General features: G+C 44.4%; 1 protein-coding gene across 1 annotated transcript; it reads left to right on the top strand.

The window, feature by feature from the left end:
- The first annotated feature begins 249 nt into the window (after positions 1–249).
- SPMIP3 (sperm microtubule inner protein 3) lies at positions 250–19,032 on the top strand. The gene is made up of 4 exons (XM_074316850.1): positions 250–449; positions 6,864–6,959; positions 11,114–11,283; positions 18,928–19,032. The coding sequence occupies exons 1-4, from the start codon at positions 334–336 to the stop codon at positions 19,017–19,019; spliced, it is 474 nt and encodes a 157-aa protein (XP_074172951.1). The 5' UTR covers positions 250–333; the 3' UTR covers positions 19,020–19,032.

Below are 19,032 nucleotides of genomic sequence, written 5' to 3' on the forward strand. Positions count from 1 at the left end.
AGCAGGAAATGGCCTCCTTCTCGTTTCCACCTTCCAAATCTCACCAAGTACATCTGAGTTGGAGGAATCCTATTCATGTCAGAACACTAGTTGCAATGGAGTCTGGGAAATGTAATACCTAGCCCAAAAGCTTGTGTAGTCGGAAGGCACCCTAACAAGGGTTAGAAAGGGGACTAAGTGCCCAACCGGCTCAGTGTTTTTTATTTTAAAGGAAAGCATATCTGTATGTATTGGTTTGTGCTTTCCATTTCTTTCCCTCAATCGTCTAGCAGAAGCTATGGATAGTCCTTCTGCTTTCAAGGATTTTGTAGTACTAGAAGCTCACACCTGGAAATGTGTATAAATTTGCAATGTGAACCTTCACTTTCATTGTTTTCCAGAATCCCATCCATCATGACTTCCATCTGGCTAAGAGAATTTATTGACCGCCGGCCCATGATCCCACCCAGGTAACGTTCTTCCAGATGAAGACGCCATCCACAGCAGTGGCAAGGCAGACAGGCACCTGGGGAATTGGTATTGCTCAACTTGTTACCTGTTATTAACAGACAACTGCGGCCAGAGGGTTCTAGTGAAGTTTTGGGGAGTTGATGGAAAGTTGCCTTAAAAAAAAAAAAATCCACACTCATGGTCAAAATCCAAGCAAACAGGCAACTCCAAATTCCCAAAAGATGAGAAGGATTATTGCTTTTTGCTTGGGAAGGGCGTTAGCAAGAAGATGAGGGACGTAAGCCCAAATTCTAGTGGGGACCCCTATGTTCTGCTTGGGATAAAACAAACCACACCTATGCTTCTGCCATATGGGAGGTGACTGCACAGACGGAAGCTAAGCACGAGTTTCACTCTTTCTCCAATTGCCCAAGAATAACAAGTCCTAGACAGGTTTTATTGTGCTAAATTCATCTTGCTGAGAGAGATTGGATAGCAATCTGTACATCCTAACCCCACCCTCCCTTTACGACTGGTCATGGTATCTGTGGAGAGGTAGAAGCTATGAAATTGGGGCCGCAGGAACCCTCACACAGTAAGTGACTTTGGGGTCTGACTCTTGCTGGTCCATCTGCTTGGTGGTTTTGAGGAAGCCTCAGGTTTATTTTAGTGTTTAGTTATTTTTAACAATGTTTAGTTAACAAAGATACATCCCTTCCTTCCAGAAATTACTGAAGAAATGGTGAGGGAAGGAAGTTTCATTCCTAGATACTTTAAGAGCCCTCTTTCAGAGGAAGTACACAGCCTACACTTCCTTCCTTGAAACCCACATGAAGAGGAGGGAGGGTGGAGAGAAACAGGGATGGGTTCCAGTGTCTCCTGATTTCTTTCTCCCCATAAGCACTTGGTCTTTCTATGTGTTTTATCCACTGTTGGACATATTTAACTGTGGTCTCATTTCCTGGGGAAAATGGAAACAAACTTCTCTTTGCTGCTGCTACCTGGGACTCGATGGAACCAAGTCAGTCACTGGGCCTGGCCTGAGCCAGCCATGGGGAGCCTGAGGGTTTGGTTGGAACACAGTGGGGTGGGCACCGCAGTGCTAAGGCAGGGCTGGATTCAGTTCTGTGTTAATCCGTCAGAGCCCCACAAGGAGGCACACTGTGCCTGAGCAGGGCTGGGGTCCCCATCACAGCCCACAATGCTGTCTACTCTATGCCTTTCCTGCCTTGGCAACAATGGCGGGTCCACTCCATCAGCAAGCTCCAAGCTCTGCCTCCAAGGTAGATCTCCCATCAGAATGCTTTTCGCCAACTCCATGCCGCCACTTGATCCAGACCACCATGTCCTCTCCCCGGCTGATCTACAATCCACTCACCAGAGTGCGCGTCATGCAATGTAAATTGGACCCACCACCCCACCCCACTTTGCATAAAACCCTGCAATCATTGCCTTTTGCATAAAACCCAAACTCATTGCCAGGACCTACAAAGCCTTACACGAACTGGCCCTGCCTGTCTGCAAAGCCCCATTGTCTGTCTGTCTTCCATTCCGTCAATACGTACACCACACTCTTTCATACCCCAGGGCTTTTGGACTCTTCCTGCTCCCGGATTGCTCCCTCCCCTCTCCCTCGCCTGCCCCGCCTTAACTAGCCCCTTTTTATCCACAAGTCTTAGCTCTGCTGTCATCTGCTTCAGATTGCGACTCCCCGACCACCCTGGCCAGAGGAGCTCTTCTTCTGCCCACCTTTCCACCTCTGTTATTCTCCATCTCACACTCTTTTTTGTTTCCTAAAGGAAACGGGGCCCAGAGGTCCTTTTCACACCTTAGTTATTTTGTTTATTTCCTGGAATAACAGTGAACACTTCAGTAGCTCCTACTCTGTGGCAAGCACTGTTCTAAGTCCGTATTACCTTATTTAATCTTCACAACAATTTTGAGGTACAGATGAGGAGGTCCAATTGAGGCACAGAGTGCTTAAGTGACTATCCCAAGATCCCATAGCGAGTCAGTAATTGGCAGAGACAGGATTTCAACCCCCTGGCCTGGCTCCAACATCTGTGCTCTTGATCCCTGTACCTGACTGCACCTGAGGCTTAGCCCCCCGAGGGGGCTTGTTTGCCTCTCTACAGCCTGCCATTACAACCTCTGCCTAGCTGCTTGTCACACGTGGTAGGCCCTCTACGCACATTTGTTGAAAACATTTAAATGAATGATGAAGCAATGAGAAAAAAATTGTTCTGTCGTTTATTTGTGGTTTGGCCTCCTGGTGATGCATAGCACCTGCCGAAGGCCTGCCCTTCCTTCTGCTGTTCCTTGAGCATAAGCTTTTGTCCAGTTCATCCTTAAATGCCTGACCCCGAGGCCTATACTAGGGAAAACTGAATTACGAACCAGTAGGGGCACCTAATAAAATATTACATGATTCACGAGGAGTCGTGACCACACACAATTTTCATAATAAGAATCACACTATTATGGCAAATGTTAACTGATGCCATCCCTGAGCTGCAGGCCTGTCGCTCAAGCACAGGGCTGGGTGTCGCATTGGCTTGTGGAGCCCAGGATACTCCCAAAAAGATCATTTCCAGTGGAATGCACTCAAGATGATTTGGAAGATAAAAGAAAAAAGAATTTGTGTCAGACCTGAATGGATGTTAAAGACATCGATTGAAGCCATCGGTGAGAGGTCAAGAGGCTGCCCTGGAATCAGCTCATCTTGTTTAAAATGATCACAACACCTGCCACCTAACCTTAGTCACCAAGGATGTTTACCAATGTCTCACTGACTTCCACGTAATCGTTAATGGAGAGGACAGTACCACCCCCACTTTACTGAGGATGAAACTGAGGCTGCCCTCTTCCTGCAGGAGATACTTGGAGACAGCAGAGTCTGAGAGATGGGGGCACAGGAATGGTAGTCCCCCGTCATCTGTACTTATTCTTGTACCCTTAATAAATTACTTATTCCCCCCTGAGCCTCAATTTCCTGCCTGGTACAGCACTCACCTTATTGTATATGATTAGTTAGTTGCCTCAATATGGCTTCCCTTACCAGACTGTGAACTCTTGAGTGGAAAGACAATATTTATCACTATATGCACACTGTAATCACATAAAAGTGTTTGTTTTATTGAACTGAACAAATGCATAAGTCTTGAATAAATACCTGAGTGTTTGTTTTATTGAATTAAAAGCAGCTTCTAGAGCACACTGCTATGTCATTATTTCTTTTCCTACTCGTTTAGTACATGACGTTTACTGTTTGCCCATAAGTGAGAGAATCACAGAGCTCATACAAAAATAATGCTGAACTCTTCTGAAAAGAGTAATCGTACATACATATAGATGACTCTGGATATGACATGGCATTTAGAGAACTGGGTGTGATTCATGGCTCTGGCATTTACTAGCTGGGTGATATTTAGGAAGCCCACTTACCCTCACTGAGTTTCAGTCTCCTCTTCTATAACAAGGTATTAATATTTACCTGGCAAGGTGACCGTGAGAATGAGATTAAGATCGTGTCTGCAAAGACACTTTATGAAGCACAAGGCACAGTCTCCTTTATAAAGCAGAGACTTGTACAGTCACAGGAACACAACTACCTCAGGCCGCGGGGCCAGGCGTTTGGGGAACAAACACTCCTGACCTCCTCTGTGCATATTGAATTCTGTCTGTGGCTGAGCCCAGGTCCTACTCCGGTTACATGCACCCTCCCAGGAGACAGGCTGGCTCTTGTCTGGCCCGAACACGGCACCTCAAAGAGCCAAGCTGTCCAGGACTGGTAAATAATGCATAGTGAAATTGGACACAGGTGGACGCCTTCTCCCACCCAGAAAGAAGGAAAGGCCTTTCTATAGTGGAATCTTGAAAGCCAGGTCACTCGGATGGGTCTGAGCAGAGTCTAGGAAAGGACTCCTCGGCTAGGTCTGGAGAGCAGGCAGGTACTTTTCTAGTCAGTCTTCGGTTTTGCCCCACACCCAACCCCCTTGGGAGAGGCTGGGTATTGACTACCGTCCAGGCTATGCATTCTGCCTTAGGAGGTAAAAATTCTCTTCCAAAAACTGATGCTGTGACCTCTTACTTGGGAGATTTCTCCTGTTTGAGGTGAAAGCCACTTAGGAGAGGTTGGAAAATCTGCCCAACGAACTGGAAGCAAAGTGTGCCATTCTTCATTCCCCTAACCTCTCCGCTTCTCCACCCAGCCCTCCCTCCCTCTGCCACCCACCTGCTTACACTTCCCCACTCTCTCTCTGCTCCTGGGCCAACACCTGCCAAGAGACACTCCCAAGGGACTGGTGGCAGGGTGTTTTCTGGTGCTGGTGGAGGGCTCCTCAATTCTCAAAACAGCTTTTACAGACTGTTTCTAAGAAGCAGCGCTCAGGTTACTACCTGTATTCGGCAGGTATTTGTTCTGTGCATGCTAATGAAGAATTCATGGTCAAAACACAGCCAACCGCAAACAACATTAGTGACTGAGAAATCGGTGTCGTTTTGGAACTCTAGTTAGAGTCTAATAAACTGTAATATGGCCCTGGGGTAATTATTTCCAAGGCAATGCTTCAGAAACTGGATTGGTGGCTAAGAAAGCTAGGTTGCCCCCTCCTATGCATTTAGAAGTGTCATTTGTTCCCTATTATCGTGCCAATTCCCTCTCTTATGACTTAATCCCCTGCTGTTATTTACTATGTGGGGCTCAGTCATATTATCCCAGCCACTGGGCAGGCCCAGACAGCCTGTGGTTTTTCTGAAAATCAGAGCTCCCTGAGGTCCTGTTTGCACAGACAGACAGACCTGCCCAGCTCACAGTGCTTGCCTTTCATACTAACTAGACAGCAAGGTCCCCAACGGCCCCCACACACTCTATTCTGATCCCAACTCGGTCTGAGTATTGGTTTCTGTAACTCCCCTTACCTGGAATCTCTTCCCCATTTGATTTGCCTGCCCAAACCCTAGATACCCCTCCCTCTTCTTGACCCATTGACCCTTGCTTCAGATGACTATGTCAGCACATAAAGAGCGTTTTGAGGACAAATCTGCTTCAGCTAGAGCCTAGCAAGGGGCAGGATAAGTTATATACATTCAATAAACGCTGGTGGGACTGGCATTCATCATCCAACACATACTTGACGAGCTACTTCCTGCAAAACTATGTACTACTTTCTACAGACTCTTACCCTTGAATTCTTATGGCATCTACTGGTGCTCAGAATCTTCAGAAGGTCCCAAAAGACCCCCACCTATCACGAACTCTATAAAGTCATCGTCCCAACAGTGTCACCTCCCCGTGTTCCCTGTTCTGGGGAATGCCTGACGCCTAAGCCTTGTCTCGGACACCTCCCTCTCTTATACCTCAGCCTTCTCCGCTCCAATCATATTTCCAGCACAAGCACAGAGCTTCACCATGTCCCACATAAATGACTATAATCGCCTCCTAACCCGTCTTTCGCATCTAGTCAGATTGCCCTCCAATTTGTTTTGCGCACTGCCCTCAGTGAAAGTCTTTCTAAAATAAAAACTGCATGACATCATTCGTCTTGTTTAAAATCCTACAAAGATTCCCTACCACCTACACCAGTGGTACCCAACCTTCCAGACTCAACACTTCTTTTCTTTCAATAACAAATATTTTGTAATGTCCCTACTACTGTTAGAAATACATTCTGTAAATAACAGAATGCAACTACACGTAACTTTAAAATATCAATATGATGCTCTAAGTATAATTTAATGGAAAAGTAATTCATTATAAAATAAGATGTATTTCAACATCTCAAGTCTGGCACCACTGCCCCGAGCCTGGTGTCCCCCCATACCACTGTGTGTCAGCTGTCCACACCCACCTCAGCTTCATGCCCAAAGCACTCCCTCACTTTTTCCATCACTGTCACTCATGTGTGTGCTTCAAACCTGGTCCCACCCCATCCTTCCCAGGCAGGGCTAGAGTCCCTCTTCCAGGCTTATAACCACCTTGCGTCTGGACCACCACAGTGCTTCTTCATTTTCAGCCCCATATACTTATTATGTAGTTCAAGTATCAGGTTTTTAACAAACTTATTGTGAAAATTTGTAAATATATCAAAAGTAGAAAAATAGTAAAAGAACCCCCCATTTACCAATCCCCATTTTTCCACAATTATCAACACTTGCCCCACTTGTTTTATATATCCTCTTGTTTTTTTTCCTGATATTTTGAAACTGATACTTGACACGTCAAATATTTCCTTATGAATCCTGAAAACTGAATCCTGAAAAATGGATAAAAAAGACACTCCTATTAAGAAAGTCCAACAGTTTGAGGAGCTCTGTGCCAGGAAATGGGGACAAAGACCAAACATATTTTTTTATTATACCACAGCTGGTATTCTTCTGTAAAGAACTAATTGTAATCATTGCTTTTTTTCCTCAACTCTTACTTTCTTCACTAGTACATTCATGGTTCATCAAGGAAAGGACGTCCACGGCTATTACCCTGGGCAGCTGGCAAGAGTCCATTTTGATTATAGTGTCAAACAATCTCCCAGGTGAGGCACCTTCTAAATCTTAATTTTCAAAAATTACACTAAAGTTAGAATGATAAATTTTTAAAAATGGGTATCACATTTTGTAATAATGATAATAACAATAATAATAATTTAACAGAAAAATTTTGGAAGGAAATACATCCAAGTGTTAACAATGGTTTTTGTGAGTGGTCAGATTATTAGTATTTGTATTTTATTTTCCATCTTTTTCTCTATTTTTCAGATTTTCTCTAATAAGTACACATTACTTTTATAATCAGCAATCAGTATAGAATTTTATTAAATCCTCTAAGAAATTTAAAGTCTGTGAGTTTAGAGTTTCAACTTGGTAAATAATTTAAACTTCCTAAGTCTCAGTTTCTTTCACAGTAAAATTACAAATTAGGCCTAAATGATTTCTGCTTTTTTGGATGTGATTTTAACAACAACAACAAAAAACAAGCACTTTGATGTTATATTCTAGTTTTAAGAGGCTGCAAACCATGGTAGTTAAACACAGCAATTTGAGTAACTTATGAAATGTTTGATCTTAGGCAATTATTCCTTCTCTGAGCATCAGTTAATGTTAGAACATTTGATGCAAAATTCCAGAGCAGAGTAAGCATTCAAAATATGATTGCTATAATTTTGAGTTCATCATCTGGAATATTTTACAAATTTCTCTTAATTGCCTTCGATCAAGTCAACTCCTGATTATCCTCCAAGCTCACAAGGGAACCATGGCTTCTGTACAGCAGCACAGATGACCAAACTGGAAGCAGTTTTAGGGGTCATTCTGATCAAATGAGATGAAGAGGATGCAGCCCAGAGACATGGCACGTCTTGCCCGAGGTACAGCTGTTTGGTGTAAAAGCTGGGACTTGAATCTATATTTTCTGATTCCCAGTTCAAGGCCCTTTGTTCCAACTCAAATACGTACTTATATTAAACTCTTGTTAGGGCTACGTCCTCTGCCAGAGGAGAGATAAGAAAGGAAAAAACAGACCCCCTCCTGGCCAGCTCCATAGGACACTCTCCACGTGTGTTCTGTGGACTCTGGCAATTTTCCACCTCCAACACCTTGCACCCAAACGTCCGTCCTCCCACCCCAGGATGGCTCAGGCAAAGGGAACCTGGACTGTACTTGACTCTGACAAGACTTGTACCTGCCTAAGATTAGCCTTGAGCGGAATATTTGGTGCAAATGTCAATCAATGACTTTATTAAACTTCTAGGCTTACCTTCCCCAGATATATTACTCCACCAATTTGATATTTTCAGTATTAGAGTCCCTCTTTTGAGTGGTAGTCTTGTCTTCAGAAGGGCACTAATGTGTGACTTGAAAAATAGAGAATAGTCTGGTTCTGTGGAAACACCCAAGGCAAAGGCAGAGCAGGCTGCCAGACCAGCAGGAGAGATCCAGGGGCATTCACAGGATCTGGTTCAGAAGCCAGAGCTGTCAGCAGCACACAAGTGACTGGACTGACAGTTACAGTGACACAGAACGCAGACTCACAAGACACTGAGATGGTCACCAGATAGCCAATGTTTTTTGTTGTTGTTGTTTTGGGGGAGGGTTTTGACTAGTGGTTTATTGTACAATTAACCAACAGTAACATTTATACAGAACAAGTCCCTCACTCCCCAAAATTCTGCCTTAGTAATCTTTTAAAGTAAGGTATATTCTCATTTATTCTTGAACACTTGACCTATGTCAATTGGTTGAATCTTAGGGGGAAAAATGTATATTTTAGGAAGATTAACCAGTCACTCCCTATAATACCAGTATAAGAAAATCCTTTTTACTATGGGCCCACCATGACTCAGGCCCCTGTAACGTGACCACAGATGTTTTCTGTGTCCAGAAGGAATAAGACTGCTCTTTGATGTCACTCCTTGCTCACAGCCATAGGACCTCAGCTTTCTTTGTGGTTTTCCCATTCTTCCTCATAAAATGGTTATTGGTCTCCTCACCCTTTTTAACTGTTCTTTAAATGTGTTCAAGCAACTCGTAAAACATGGTGTCCAGAACTAGGAGGGCCTCTGCCTACTGCTTCCGGGACACACTTTACAGGACCAAGTACCTATTAAGCTCGAAATGAGAGCAAGTAGAGGTGGGTGTGAATTCCTGGTGCTTCTCCATGCCTATCCACAACAGAGCACCCTTCTGCCCACCCAGCATCTCTCCCCTCTCTGGAACCACATGCATTATCAGATTCTTGCTCTTGCTTTTTCTGAACTCGAGGCAGAAGCACTTCCGTTCTGCTAACACACTCTCTCTTTAAAGAAGGCACATTATAATCAAGATTTTAGCCAAGCATGTAAGAATCATGCATCATGACTAAGCACCTTCCACATCACCTTGTTTAAGTATGATTAATCATGGTGATTCAATCAAGACTACTTACTAAATGACTGGATTCAGATGTTCCTAAATCTCACCCAATCATTTAATATTTTGTACATCTATACCGGCTCACCTCATCTACTTTATAGTTTTAAAATACACATTTGTTAGAACATTCAGAAAACATTGATATTCAAAACTTTTTGTAAATAAAAATTACCCATAATGTCATCACTCAGAGATAATCATGTAGAACCTTCCAGATCTACACAAAATAGGATGGGGTGGTATTCTGGGGGGTATTCTCCCCCCGTTTTATTGAAATACAGTTGACATGTAACATTGTATTAGTTTAGGATGTACAACATAATAATTTGATATAGGTACCATTATAAGTTTAGTTAATATCTATCACCTCAAATAGTTATATTTTTTCCTGTGGTAAGAACTTAAAGATCTACTGTCTTAGCACCTTCAAAATATACAATACAGTATTTTTAACTATAGTCATCAAGCAGTACATTACATTCCCAGAACTCACTTAACCAGAAATTTGTACCTTTTGACTACCTTCACCTATTTCTTCCATGCCTCAACCTCACCTCTGGCAAACACTATTCTGTTCTCTGTTTCTACGAGTTCAATTTTTTTCAGATTCCACATATAAGTGCAATCATACAGTATTTATCTTTCTTTGTCTGACTTACTTCACCTAGCATAGTGCTCTCAGGGTCCATCCATGTTGTCGCAAATGGCAAGATTTGGCTGAATATTCCATTGCACATTTTCTTTATCCATTCATCCATTGATAAATTGCATCCATGTCTTGGCTGTCGTAAATAAGGTTGCAGTAAACGTGAGGTGCAGATAGCTCTTTGAGAGTGATTTTAGTTGTTGTTGTTGTTTTTGGATATATATCCAGAAGTGGAATTGCAGGATCATATGGTAGTTCTATTTTAATTTTTTAGGAACATCTAGGTATGCTGTTTTCCATAATGGCTGCACCAATTTATAATTTTACCAACGGTGCACAAAGGTTCCTTTTCTCCATATCCTTACCAACACTTGATATCTCTTGTCTTTTTGATAACAGCCATTATAACAGGTGTGAAGTGATATGTCATGGTGGTTTTGATTTGCATTTCCCTGATGATTAGTGATGTTGAGCACCTTTTCATGTGCCTGTTGGCCATCTGTGTGTCTTCTTTGGAGAAATGTCTATTGAGATCCTCTGCTCCTTTTTAAAACAAATGGTTTGGTTGTTTGCTATTGAGTTATATGAGTTCTTTATATATTTCTGAAAGTAACTTATCAGATATATGATTAGCAATTTTTTCTCACATTCATAGGTTGCCTTTTCATTTTATTGATGATTTCCTTGGCTGTGTAGAAACTTTTTAGTTTGGTGTAGTCCCATGTATTTTTGCTTCTGTTGACTTTGCTTTCAAAATCAATCCAAAATAATCAATGTCCAGAAGCTTACTCCCTATCTTTTCATCTAGGATTTTTATGGTTTCAGATCTTATGTTCTAGTCTTTAACCCATTTTGAGTTAATTTCTGTATGTGGTATAAGACAGGGCTCTTGTTTAATTCTTTTGTGTGTGGCTCTTCAGTTTTCCCAACGCCATTTATTGAAGGTATTATCCTTTCCCTACTGTATATTCTTGGCTCCTCTGTCATAAATTAATTGACCATACATTTCTGTTTTGCCAATACTATCTTGGTAACTTCCTGGCCACTTCGAGAGAATGGATTTCAGCAGATGAGAAAATGGAATGATTTTTTTATCCACTGGGTTTTCAGCAAACTGTTTCTATTTTCATTTAGATCTCTCATAGACTTGGCAATTCCACCCAAGAGAAGTCAGTATCAGCCTCAATTAGACCAACAAACTCTCATCCGATATATTTGTTTTCAAAGACATTCAAAGCCTGCCGAACCATGGTATAAAGAAACCACTTACCAAAGAGACTACTCTCTGCCATTTTACAAGATTGGTAAGTCAGTTCAATTGCTCTTACTCTGAGATCAACCTTGCCTGAGCCACAGATAAGCATCTCCCGCCCCGGACTCAGGTAGCATGTCTGGGACCAGTCAAGTTGCCTGTGGGTCTAGGTGCAGGGAGAGGGCTGCTGCCTCCTTCCTCCTTTCCTAGCTCCCTGTATAGGAGACTTCAAGGATGACACTGCATAAATGTCCTTGAGAGCAAGCAGGCTCAACTCTGATCACACCCTTTGTCACATACTGTCAAGGAAACTTTTTTCCTCATTCTCTTCTTTTAAATGGCTTTATGACAATTATTTGACATTTGGAGGCATGTTTCAAAAATTCTAAATTCCCTACATAGTATTTCTCTATGTGGCAGCATGTGTGAGAGTGCTGAGGGGCAGGCACCCCCACAGATAGTACCCTGGGTGGCTACAGACTCAAGTTACACATTACCTGTATTCTTGTAATCATTGATGCATTGCATTTTAGTGAGTAGAATGAATTACTTCATTGACAGACTTTCTAAATGAGTGAACCCCCCCATTTCGGGGACTCTTACACTGAGGCAGGCTGTTACACATGTTGTCCTCATAACAGCTCTCTGAGGTACGTGCTGTTGTTTTCCCCATTGTCCAGTGGAGGAGACCAAGCTGCAGAGACAGTTAAGGAACTGGTCCCAAATCACAGTGCCGTAAGCAGGAGAAGCAGAATTCAGGCGCAGGCCTCTCCAGACCCAGAATTCAGGCCCAGGCCGAGCTCTGTGCTTGACCTTGAAGCTACACTGCCTCTGTCACAGCTGAGTGTCACTTGGACTGCTGTTTAGTGAATAGTTTTCTTTAAAGTGAATCCCCTTCTTTTTATTTCACAAACATAAGAAAACTTGTAGAAGGAGGGACATGGGAAAGAGCTGCTCTTCCTCCTTTTCTCCCCTAAGGAAAGACCTCAGGCCAAATGAAATCCAGAGCAGGGTTGACTCAGGTCCCAAGGGAACAGCAAACAACACAATCAGGAAGAGTGGGAACTGGACAGGACCAAGCAGATCTTGCGAGAACTGAGCCGGGGCAGGGGTGGCAATAGATGAAGCCAGGATGAGGCCAGAGACTGACAGGAGGAGTCTGGGATACGAGGTTACAAGCAGGGTGCAGATGGTTTCTGCGAGGTTAGAGAAGGTTGGAGTCTGAGAAGGGAGGGAGCTGATGGAATGGGGCGGAGGCTGGGGGCTGCAGCTAGGTCATTTAGGGGAGATGCTGGGAGGAAGTGTAGGGTGGTAGGAGTTGGGGTCCTACAGGAGGCCCGTGGGAGGGTTATGTTAAAGGAAGACGGGGTGGGGTGGGGGCATAGGTTAGGGCTGAAGTGTGTGAGAGGCCAGGGGGACAGAAGCTGCCAGGGTCTGAGGAGGGGTTAGAAAGGAAAGGTAATCAGGAAGAGTCAGTGGATCTCCTGTCCCCACACACCTGGCTAAGCAGTTTGTCCTTTCCAGACTGACCAAGTATGACATCTGTTTTCTTTAAGTGAAGGAATCTAGGTGGGCCTCTAGTTTCCAAAGTGATAGTAAATAGGACCTTTGTTACAATTCCTCTATGAGGAAATCTTGTTAGAAAGACAGATACAAAAGGTTTCCTCCCTTGCTGATTTTAGAAAACAATTCCTCATTCTTTCCAAACCCATAGAACCAGGTGAATGTTTAGCAAAGCAGTTACATATTTACCATCTACGATGTTCCTAGCTTTGGGCTAGGTGCCATAGGAGGTGAAAGGAAGCCCAGGCTATGATCTCAGCCACAGGGAGCTCACAATCTAATTGGGATGATGAGGCAACAATCAGCTTCTCAGAGAATGATTAAGTACTGAGCAGGGGAGCAGACGTTGAAAGATCAGATCACTGGGGCCCACACCAACCAGGAAACAGGCACATCAGTGGGGAGCTGAGCTGCGCCTTGATGGATACGATTTGCATGGTGAAGAAACGGGGGGACACCACAGATGGGGACACTGCAGTTAAGGGCAGTGGATGGGAATAAGGATGGTGAGGTCTGTGGGGGGTGGGAGAGCAGGGAGGGCTCCAGCTATGAGGACACTGGCCTGACTGGGCAAAGTAGAAAGGAGGAAGTGAGAAATGAAATGGGGGTTGGTAGAGCAGGAGAGAACGCCTGGAACGGAAGAGGAGCTGAGGAGTTTGGAAAGTTGAATGTGGACAATCAGAGCCACTGTAGGATCAGAGTCAAGGGAGTGAGCCACTCAGCTTCAAGGGATGTTAGTATGTGAGCCTGCTCAGCACAGGTTAGGAAAGGCACGACTGCAGGCAAGAGAAGCAGCGGGAAGCGGTGGCAGTGACACGGGTGGATGAAACACTGGGAAGTGATAGGCAGAATTCAGGCTCTGAGTGCTGCAGCCCCGGCACGTTCTCGCGGGGGTTGAGGAACACACTCAGCTTCTCCGCACCTTTTTGGTGCCTCTGTAAAATGGAGGTACAAAGTCCACATTTTAGGATAGTTGCTAGGGTTTAAACTATCTGTCATCTGCCCAGAACCATGCCAAGTGACATACTCACACATCTGGACGCACCACTCACAATTGAAATGAGTCTTAATTGCCACCATGAAGTGGTGTTATTAATTCCGGTTAGCAGAAGGGGAAACGGAGACTTAGCGATCTGAAGAAACCTACTCAAGGAAGCAGCTGGCAAGACAGTCTAGGTCATACCCAGATATGCCACACTCCCAACCCTTGCTCTTAAATTGAATTAAGGAGGTTTCATGGGAAATGGAAAGAAGATTCACATGGAATAGCATTTGGAGAGAAAAAGGACAGTGTATTAGAAAATACACAGGAGTGAAATTAAAGCTAATTGCACAGCCCCCACCCCCCTCACTTCTACTGCAAGATTGTCGGTGCGTCTGATAGAAATAATAGTATTAAGCAGAGGAGGTGTCAAGTTGAGACCTAGACACAATTGAAAATATGGTCCTGGAAAGCGTGCGCCAGGCAACGTAAGACGAGGTACAGGGCTGAACAGCCCCTACTCGGTGAGGTTGAAGCCTGACCAATTCGAGACCTTATGTTGAAATAGGCATTGCCTGAGTTGCTGAATCATTCATTGAGTGCATGTTAGTTACCTACTGCAGAGGAAGAAATCATTCCCAAAACGAGTGACTTAAAAACATCCATGATGATTTTTATCTCATGGTTTCTGTGCGTTAGGAATTTGAGGACTGCTCAGCTGGGCAGTTCTGGCTCAGGGTCTCTCAGGTGTCAGTGAGCTGTCAGCCTACATCATCCGAAGGCTTGAGTGGGGCTAAAGGATCCACCTCCACGGTGGCTCACTCACATCGTTGTCAAGCATGACAACTCACATGGTGGCTGGTCACTGGGGGCCTCAGTGCCTTTCCAGGTGGGCCTGTCCTTGGGACTGCCGAGTGTCCTGATGGCATGGCAGTTCCCTCCCCTGGGAATGAGCGATCCAAGATGAAGGTGGAAATTACGATGCTTTTCATGACCTAGACTCCAAAGTCACACACTGTCACTTCTGAGGTATCCTATTAGTCACACACAACCTGCCCTGAAACAGTGTGGGAGGGGATTACACAAGGCATGGATACCAGCGGGTGAGAATCCCTGGGGTCCACCTTGGAAACGGACAACCATAAGATGCTTCAGTCATTGATGGAGCACCCACTATGAACTAGACACTGCGATGTTTGCTGGGGTACAGAGACCAGGATAGACAAGATATCTGCCATCCTGGAGCTGAGATTCTGGTGGGAGATACTGAGCAAAAAAACTAAGTACATTTTTAAAATTCTGTGGTGATGCTATACGGGAAATAAGCAGGCTGAGGAGCGTAGCCAAGGGGGGTTACTTTTACCGGTGCAGTCACAGAGAACCTTTATACAGTCTAAGCTGAGCTCCGGAAAACAAGAACGAGCCATGTAAAGAGCATTTCAGGCAAAAGGTACAGTAAGTGCAAAAGCTTGAAAGCTGGAAAAGGCTTGTGATGTTTTGAGGAACAGAAAGGAGGCCAGTTTGGTTTGGTGGGTCGTCAATGAGGGAGAGAGGGGTCGATGCTCAGATTTTATTCTGAGAGCAAGGGAAAGACTTGGAAGGATTTTGAACAGAAGAATGACATATCATTTGTGCTTTAAAAGTTTCACTCTGGCTGCTGTTCAGACACTGTTTGGAGAAGAACAGGAGGGAGGGCATACAGACCTGTGAAGAAGCTCTTTAGTAGTTTAGACCAGAGATGACGGTGACTTGTCCCCACAGGGAAGATAAAGAGGAATAAGTGCATTCCACAGATATTTTGGAGGTGACATCAGTTAAGACTTGGTGATAGATCTGATGTCAGGTGCATTTTCATTCATTCATATATATGCCTTCAGTAAATAATGAACACCTGCTTACATGCCAGTCAGTGTGCAAGGTTTGGGTAATACCATGTGAAGCAATAATAGACACTACATTTCTACATTCAAGGAGCTTCAGTGGGAAACCAGCATAGAAATAAGCATAAAATTTCACCTGCTGCAAATGCTATGAAGCAGAGTCCATCTGACGCTATAGAAGCCTATACTAGTAGGTCAGAGGTTTCCTGAGGAAACCTAGGCAAGGAGTGGGGGAAGAGCTTCCGGGAGAGCACAGCCTGTACAAAGGGCCTGTGAGAGGAGCACGACAGCTTGAGGAACTAAAAAAACACCAGTGCGGGAGCACGGAAATCAGCAAGGACAGAGCAGGGCGTGGCTGGAGAGCTGGCAAGATGAGAATGGGATGGGCTTTACAGGCCTTTTGCAGGTTTGGGCCTCTACTCTGATTAATGGAAAACTACTGAAAGGTTTGAAGGAGGGTGGAGGCACCATGATTAAAACTGCATTTTGAAAAAAATTATTCTAATGGTGGAGAAGGAAAGCGGGGCAGGGTGGAGTGGGGCAAAGATTGAATGTGGAGTCAGGAGGCAATTGCAGTGGTTAGGTTAAAAGTTCTGAACCGCAGCTGCACCACTTTATGAAATGCCCAGATGCCCAGGACACACCCAATACCAATTAAATCAGAATTTCCTGGTGAGGGGGAGGGTCCCAGGCATATGTCATCTTTAAAACTCCCCAGCCAATTCCCTTATGCAGCCAAGTTGAGAAATCAGTGGTTTAGGCAACTGATGGCTGGTAGTAATAAAGAAATCAGGTGGATTTGTAGCTACTTAGATGGCACTTATTTTGTAAACAGTAATCAGGCAGGCAAAAAGCTGGTCTGCAAGAGACCTAACAGAGAAAAGTTATAAATCTAGACACGGACAGAGAAAAGAACAGGGACTGAATTAAGCATTGGTTTAAATCAAGAAGTTGACTTATTGAGAGATCCAAGATGGCAGAGTAAACACTGTGCCTGTGTCCTTCTGTGAACACATCAAAATTACAACTGAATTATAGAATAATCAACCTGGACAACCATCTGAAGTCTAGCTAAACGAAAGTCCTATAACTGAAAATATAAAGAAGCCACGTCGAGACTGGTAGGAGGTGCGGAGACGCGAACGGGTCTTACACCTGTGTATGGATTTGAGAATCAGGAGGAATATCTCAGCTGCCTTGGTTTCCCCAGAACGAGTGAGGGTCCCTAGTCCCCCACACCATGCTCCCCACACCGGAGTACTGGTGCTGAGAGGAGGAGCCCCCACAACTGTGAAAAACAGTGGGGATTCTGACCATCTGTGTGGGACAGGAAGCTTCAGGAAACCCAGCCGTCCTCTAAAACTGCCGGCGCACAGACTCACTCGCAGGCACTCACCTTGGGCTACAGCGGAGGGACAGTCACTTGGAAGGCATCGGAGACATATGGAGGGGCAGACTGAGATGTATGGCTGTGGGGGGAGGACTGGAAGCCCTGTGTGAGGTCCTCCTCCCCTGCAGCCCGCAGGCAGACGCCATCTCTCCTGTGTGAGCGCGCCCCCTCCCACCAAATCTGAATCTGATTGGCCTGGTGAGCTCCGCTGCTCTGCCCAGCTGACTCACTGAGACCCGCCCCACCCAACTCATGCACCGCGGGAGGCACTTTTCCTGAGAGCAGCCAGCCTCACCTGCATTGCACTCTTTCTTAAAAAACTATCGGAGTCTGGCAGGCCCAGGCAGGCAGCGACTGGCCTCAGTGTGCTCTGAGACTTTTGCTGAGTTGCTCCAGGCTCAATACTGGCACCAAACCAGAATTTACACTAACCTGGTGCCACAATTCTTCCCACTCTAGTGACTCCCTGAGACCCTGCCTCACCCTATCAACTCACATACTGAATTAGGCGTTATCAGAGGCAGGTGGCAGCAGGTCTCGAGGTATTCTGGCTTTTTGCAGAACTACCCCAGACCTGGTACTGTGGTGGCAGCCGTCCTCGGTTCCCAGTGTGGCCTCTCCCACGTGCCTCCAGGACCAGCACGGGCAGCAAACTGCAGATCGCTCTGTAGCTCCTACCAGGTAGTCCCTGGCTGGTCATAGGCAGTGGCAGACCAGAGCCTGCACACGAGCTCCTCCCAAGAGACCCCAGAGCTAACATACTTGGAGATTTAAAAAAATAATTTTACACATTTTGTTCACCCCCAAGTCTGTACAGCATAATTCAGGATTGATAGCATCCACTGTCTGTGGGCAAATATACGTGCTAAATGGAATGGCAGAAGGAACCCCCCTCGCCCCAAAAGCTTGTCATGTGTTCTCAGAACATCCATTGTTGAATTTACCTGGTTAAATATGTGTATATTTCAGCTCCATTGTAACTCCTACAACAAGGATCACTAAGGCTATGGAATAGGAGTCCTCAAACTTCTGAATTACTTTATTTCCCTGGAATACAGTGTAATCCTCGAGAAGGTCAGAGCTGCTACTTAACTCCACAATAATAAGCCTTGAGAAGTCATATGCTTACTGACTACACATTTAATTAAATTAGATTTTAAAAACCCTCCAGGCATGATGGCATTTCTAGGGTTAACTGAAATGGGTTAATAAAATGTTATCCATTCTTAATAGCAAGAAATGTTTACTTCTTTAAAAGCTATTGAAGTGTTATGGAAGATGGAATAGAACCGTGAAAAGATTAGGAACTTTGGGGCCTGGTCATCCTGGGTCAAATGTGGGCTCTTCTTTTCACAAGTCCTGCAAACTTGGTCAAGTTGACTAATCTCTTCGAGATGGTGATAATACCAGTGGGCCTCTGACGATTAGACTTTAATGTAAGTAAAACACCTAATATCGTGCACAGCACTGTACATAATAAAATTTTGTCACAATGCTGTCATTGAAACACTGGTCTTTGGTTTGTTAAGTGTAGATGCAAGCCCTCCTTGAACCCTTACCTTTAGATAAGCAGAACTATTACTGATTATAGACAAGAGCTTATAAGATATGAGGGAACTCCAGTGGATATAAATTTAGGGATGGTAACAAGTTTGGTACAAAGATGATACAAAGTGGCCCATTTATCATGTAAAGGTTACAGGGCTTTGGGGAGTCTAGAATTGAAATGCTGAAATGAAAATTTATGTGATTTCATTTTATTTATATCTTGGCAGAATTCAGTAATATGCCTCCTAGTCAGGGATTGAACCACAGAAATAACCTTTTGACTAAGTCCTTTTTCTCCACATCTTTGAGATAATTAATTTGTTTAAATTCCAGATTGGAACCAGAAATTGGCCACGGTTTTACTGAATCCTCGACCACTTAATTCACTGCCAGAGCTCTACCGTGGTGAAGAGAGGTGGTGTTGAAATAAAAGCTTTA

Source organism: Rhinolophus sinicus, linkage group LG12 (genome assembly GCF_036562045.2).
Source record: "Rhinolophus sinicus isolate RSC01 linkage group LG12, ASM3656204v1, whole genome shotgun sequence".
NCBI classification, from domain to species: Eukaryota; Metazoa; Chordata; class Mammalia; order Chiroptera; family Rhinolophidae; genus Rhinolophus; species Rhinolophus sinicus.

What these genes read in the sequence shown, in the direction of transcription:
- SPMIP3 (XM_074316850.1), top strand. Translation starts at nt 334, where the DNA reads ATGTGTATAAATTTGCAATGTGAACCTTCACTTTCATTGTTTTCCAGA. An exon ending in CGGCCCATGATCCCACCCAG is followed by an intron (nt 450 to 6,863) that starts GTAACGTTCTTC and finishes TTTCTTCACTAG; the next exon opens with TACATTCATGGTTCATCAAG. An exon ending in TCTGCCATTTTACAAGATTG is followed by an intron (nt 11,284 to 18,927) that starts GTAAGTCAGTTC and finishes TTTAAATTCCAG; the next exon opens with ATTGGAACCAGAAATTGGCC.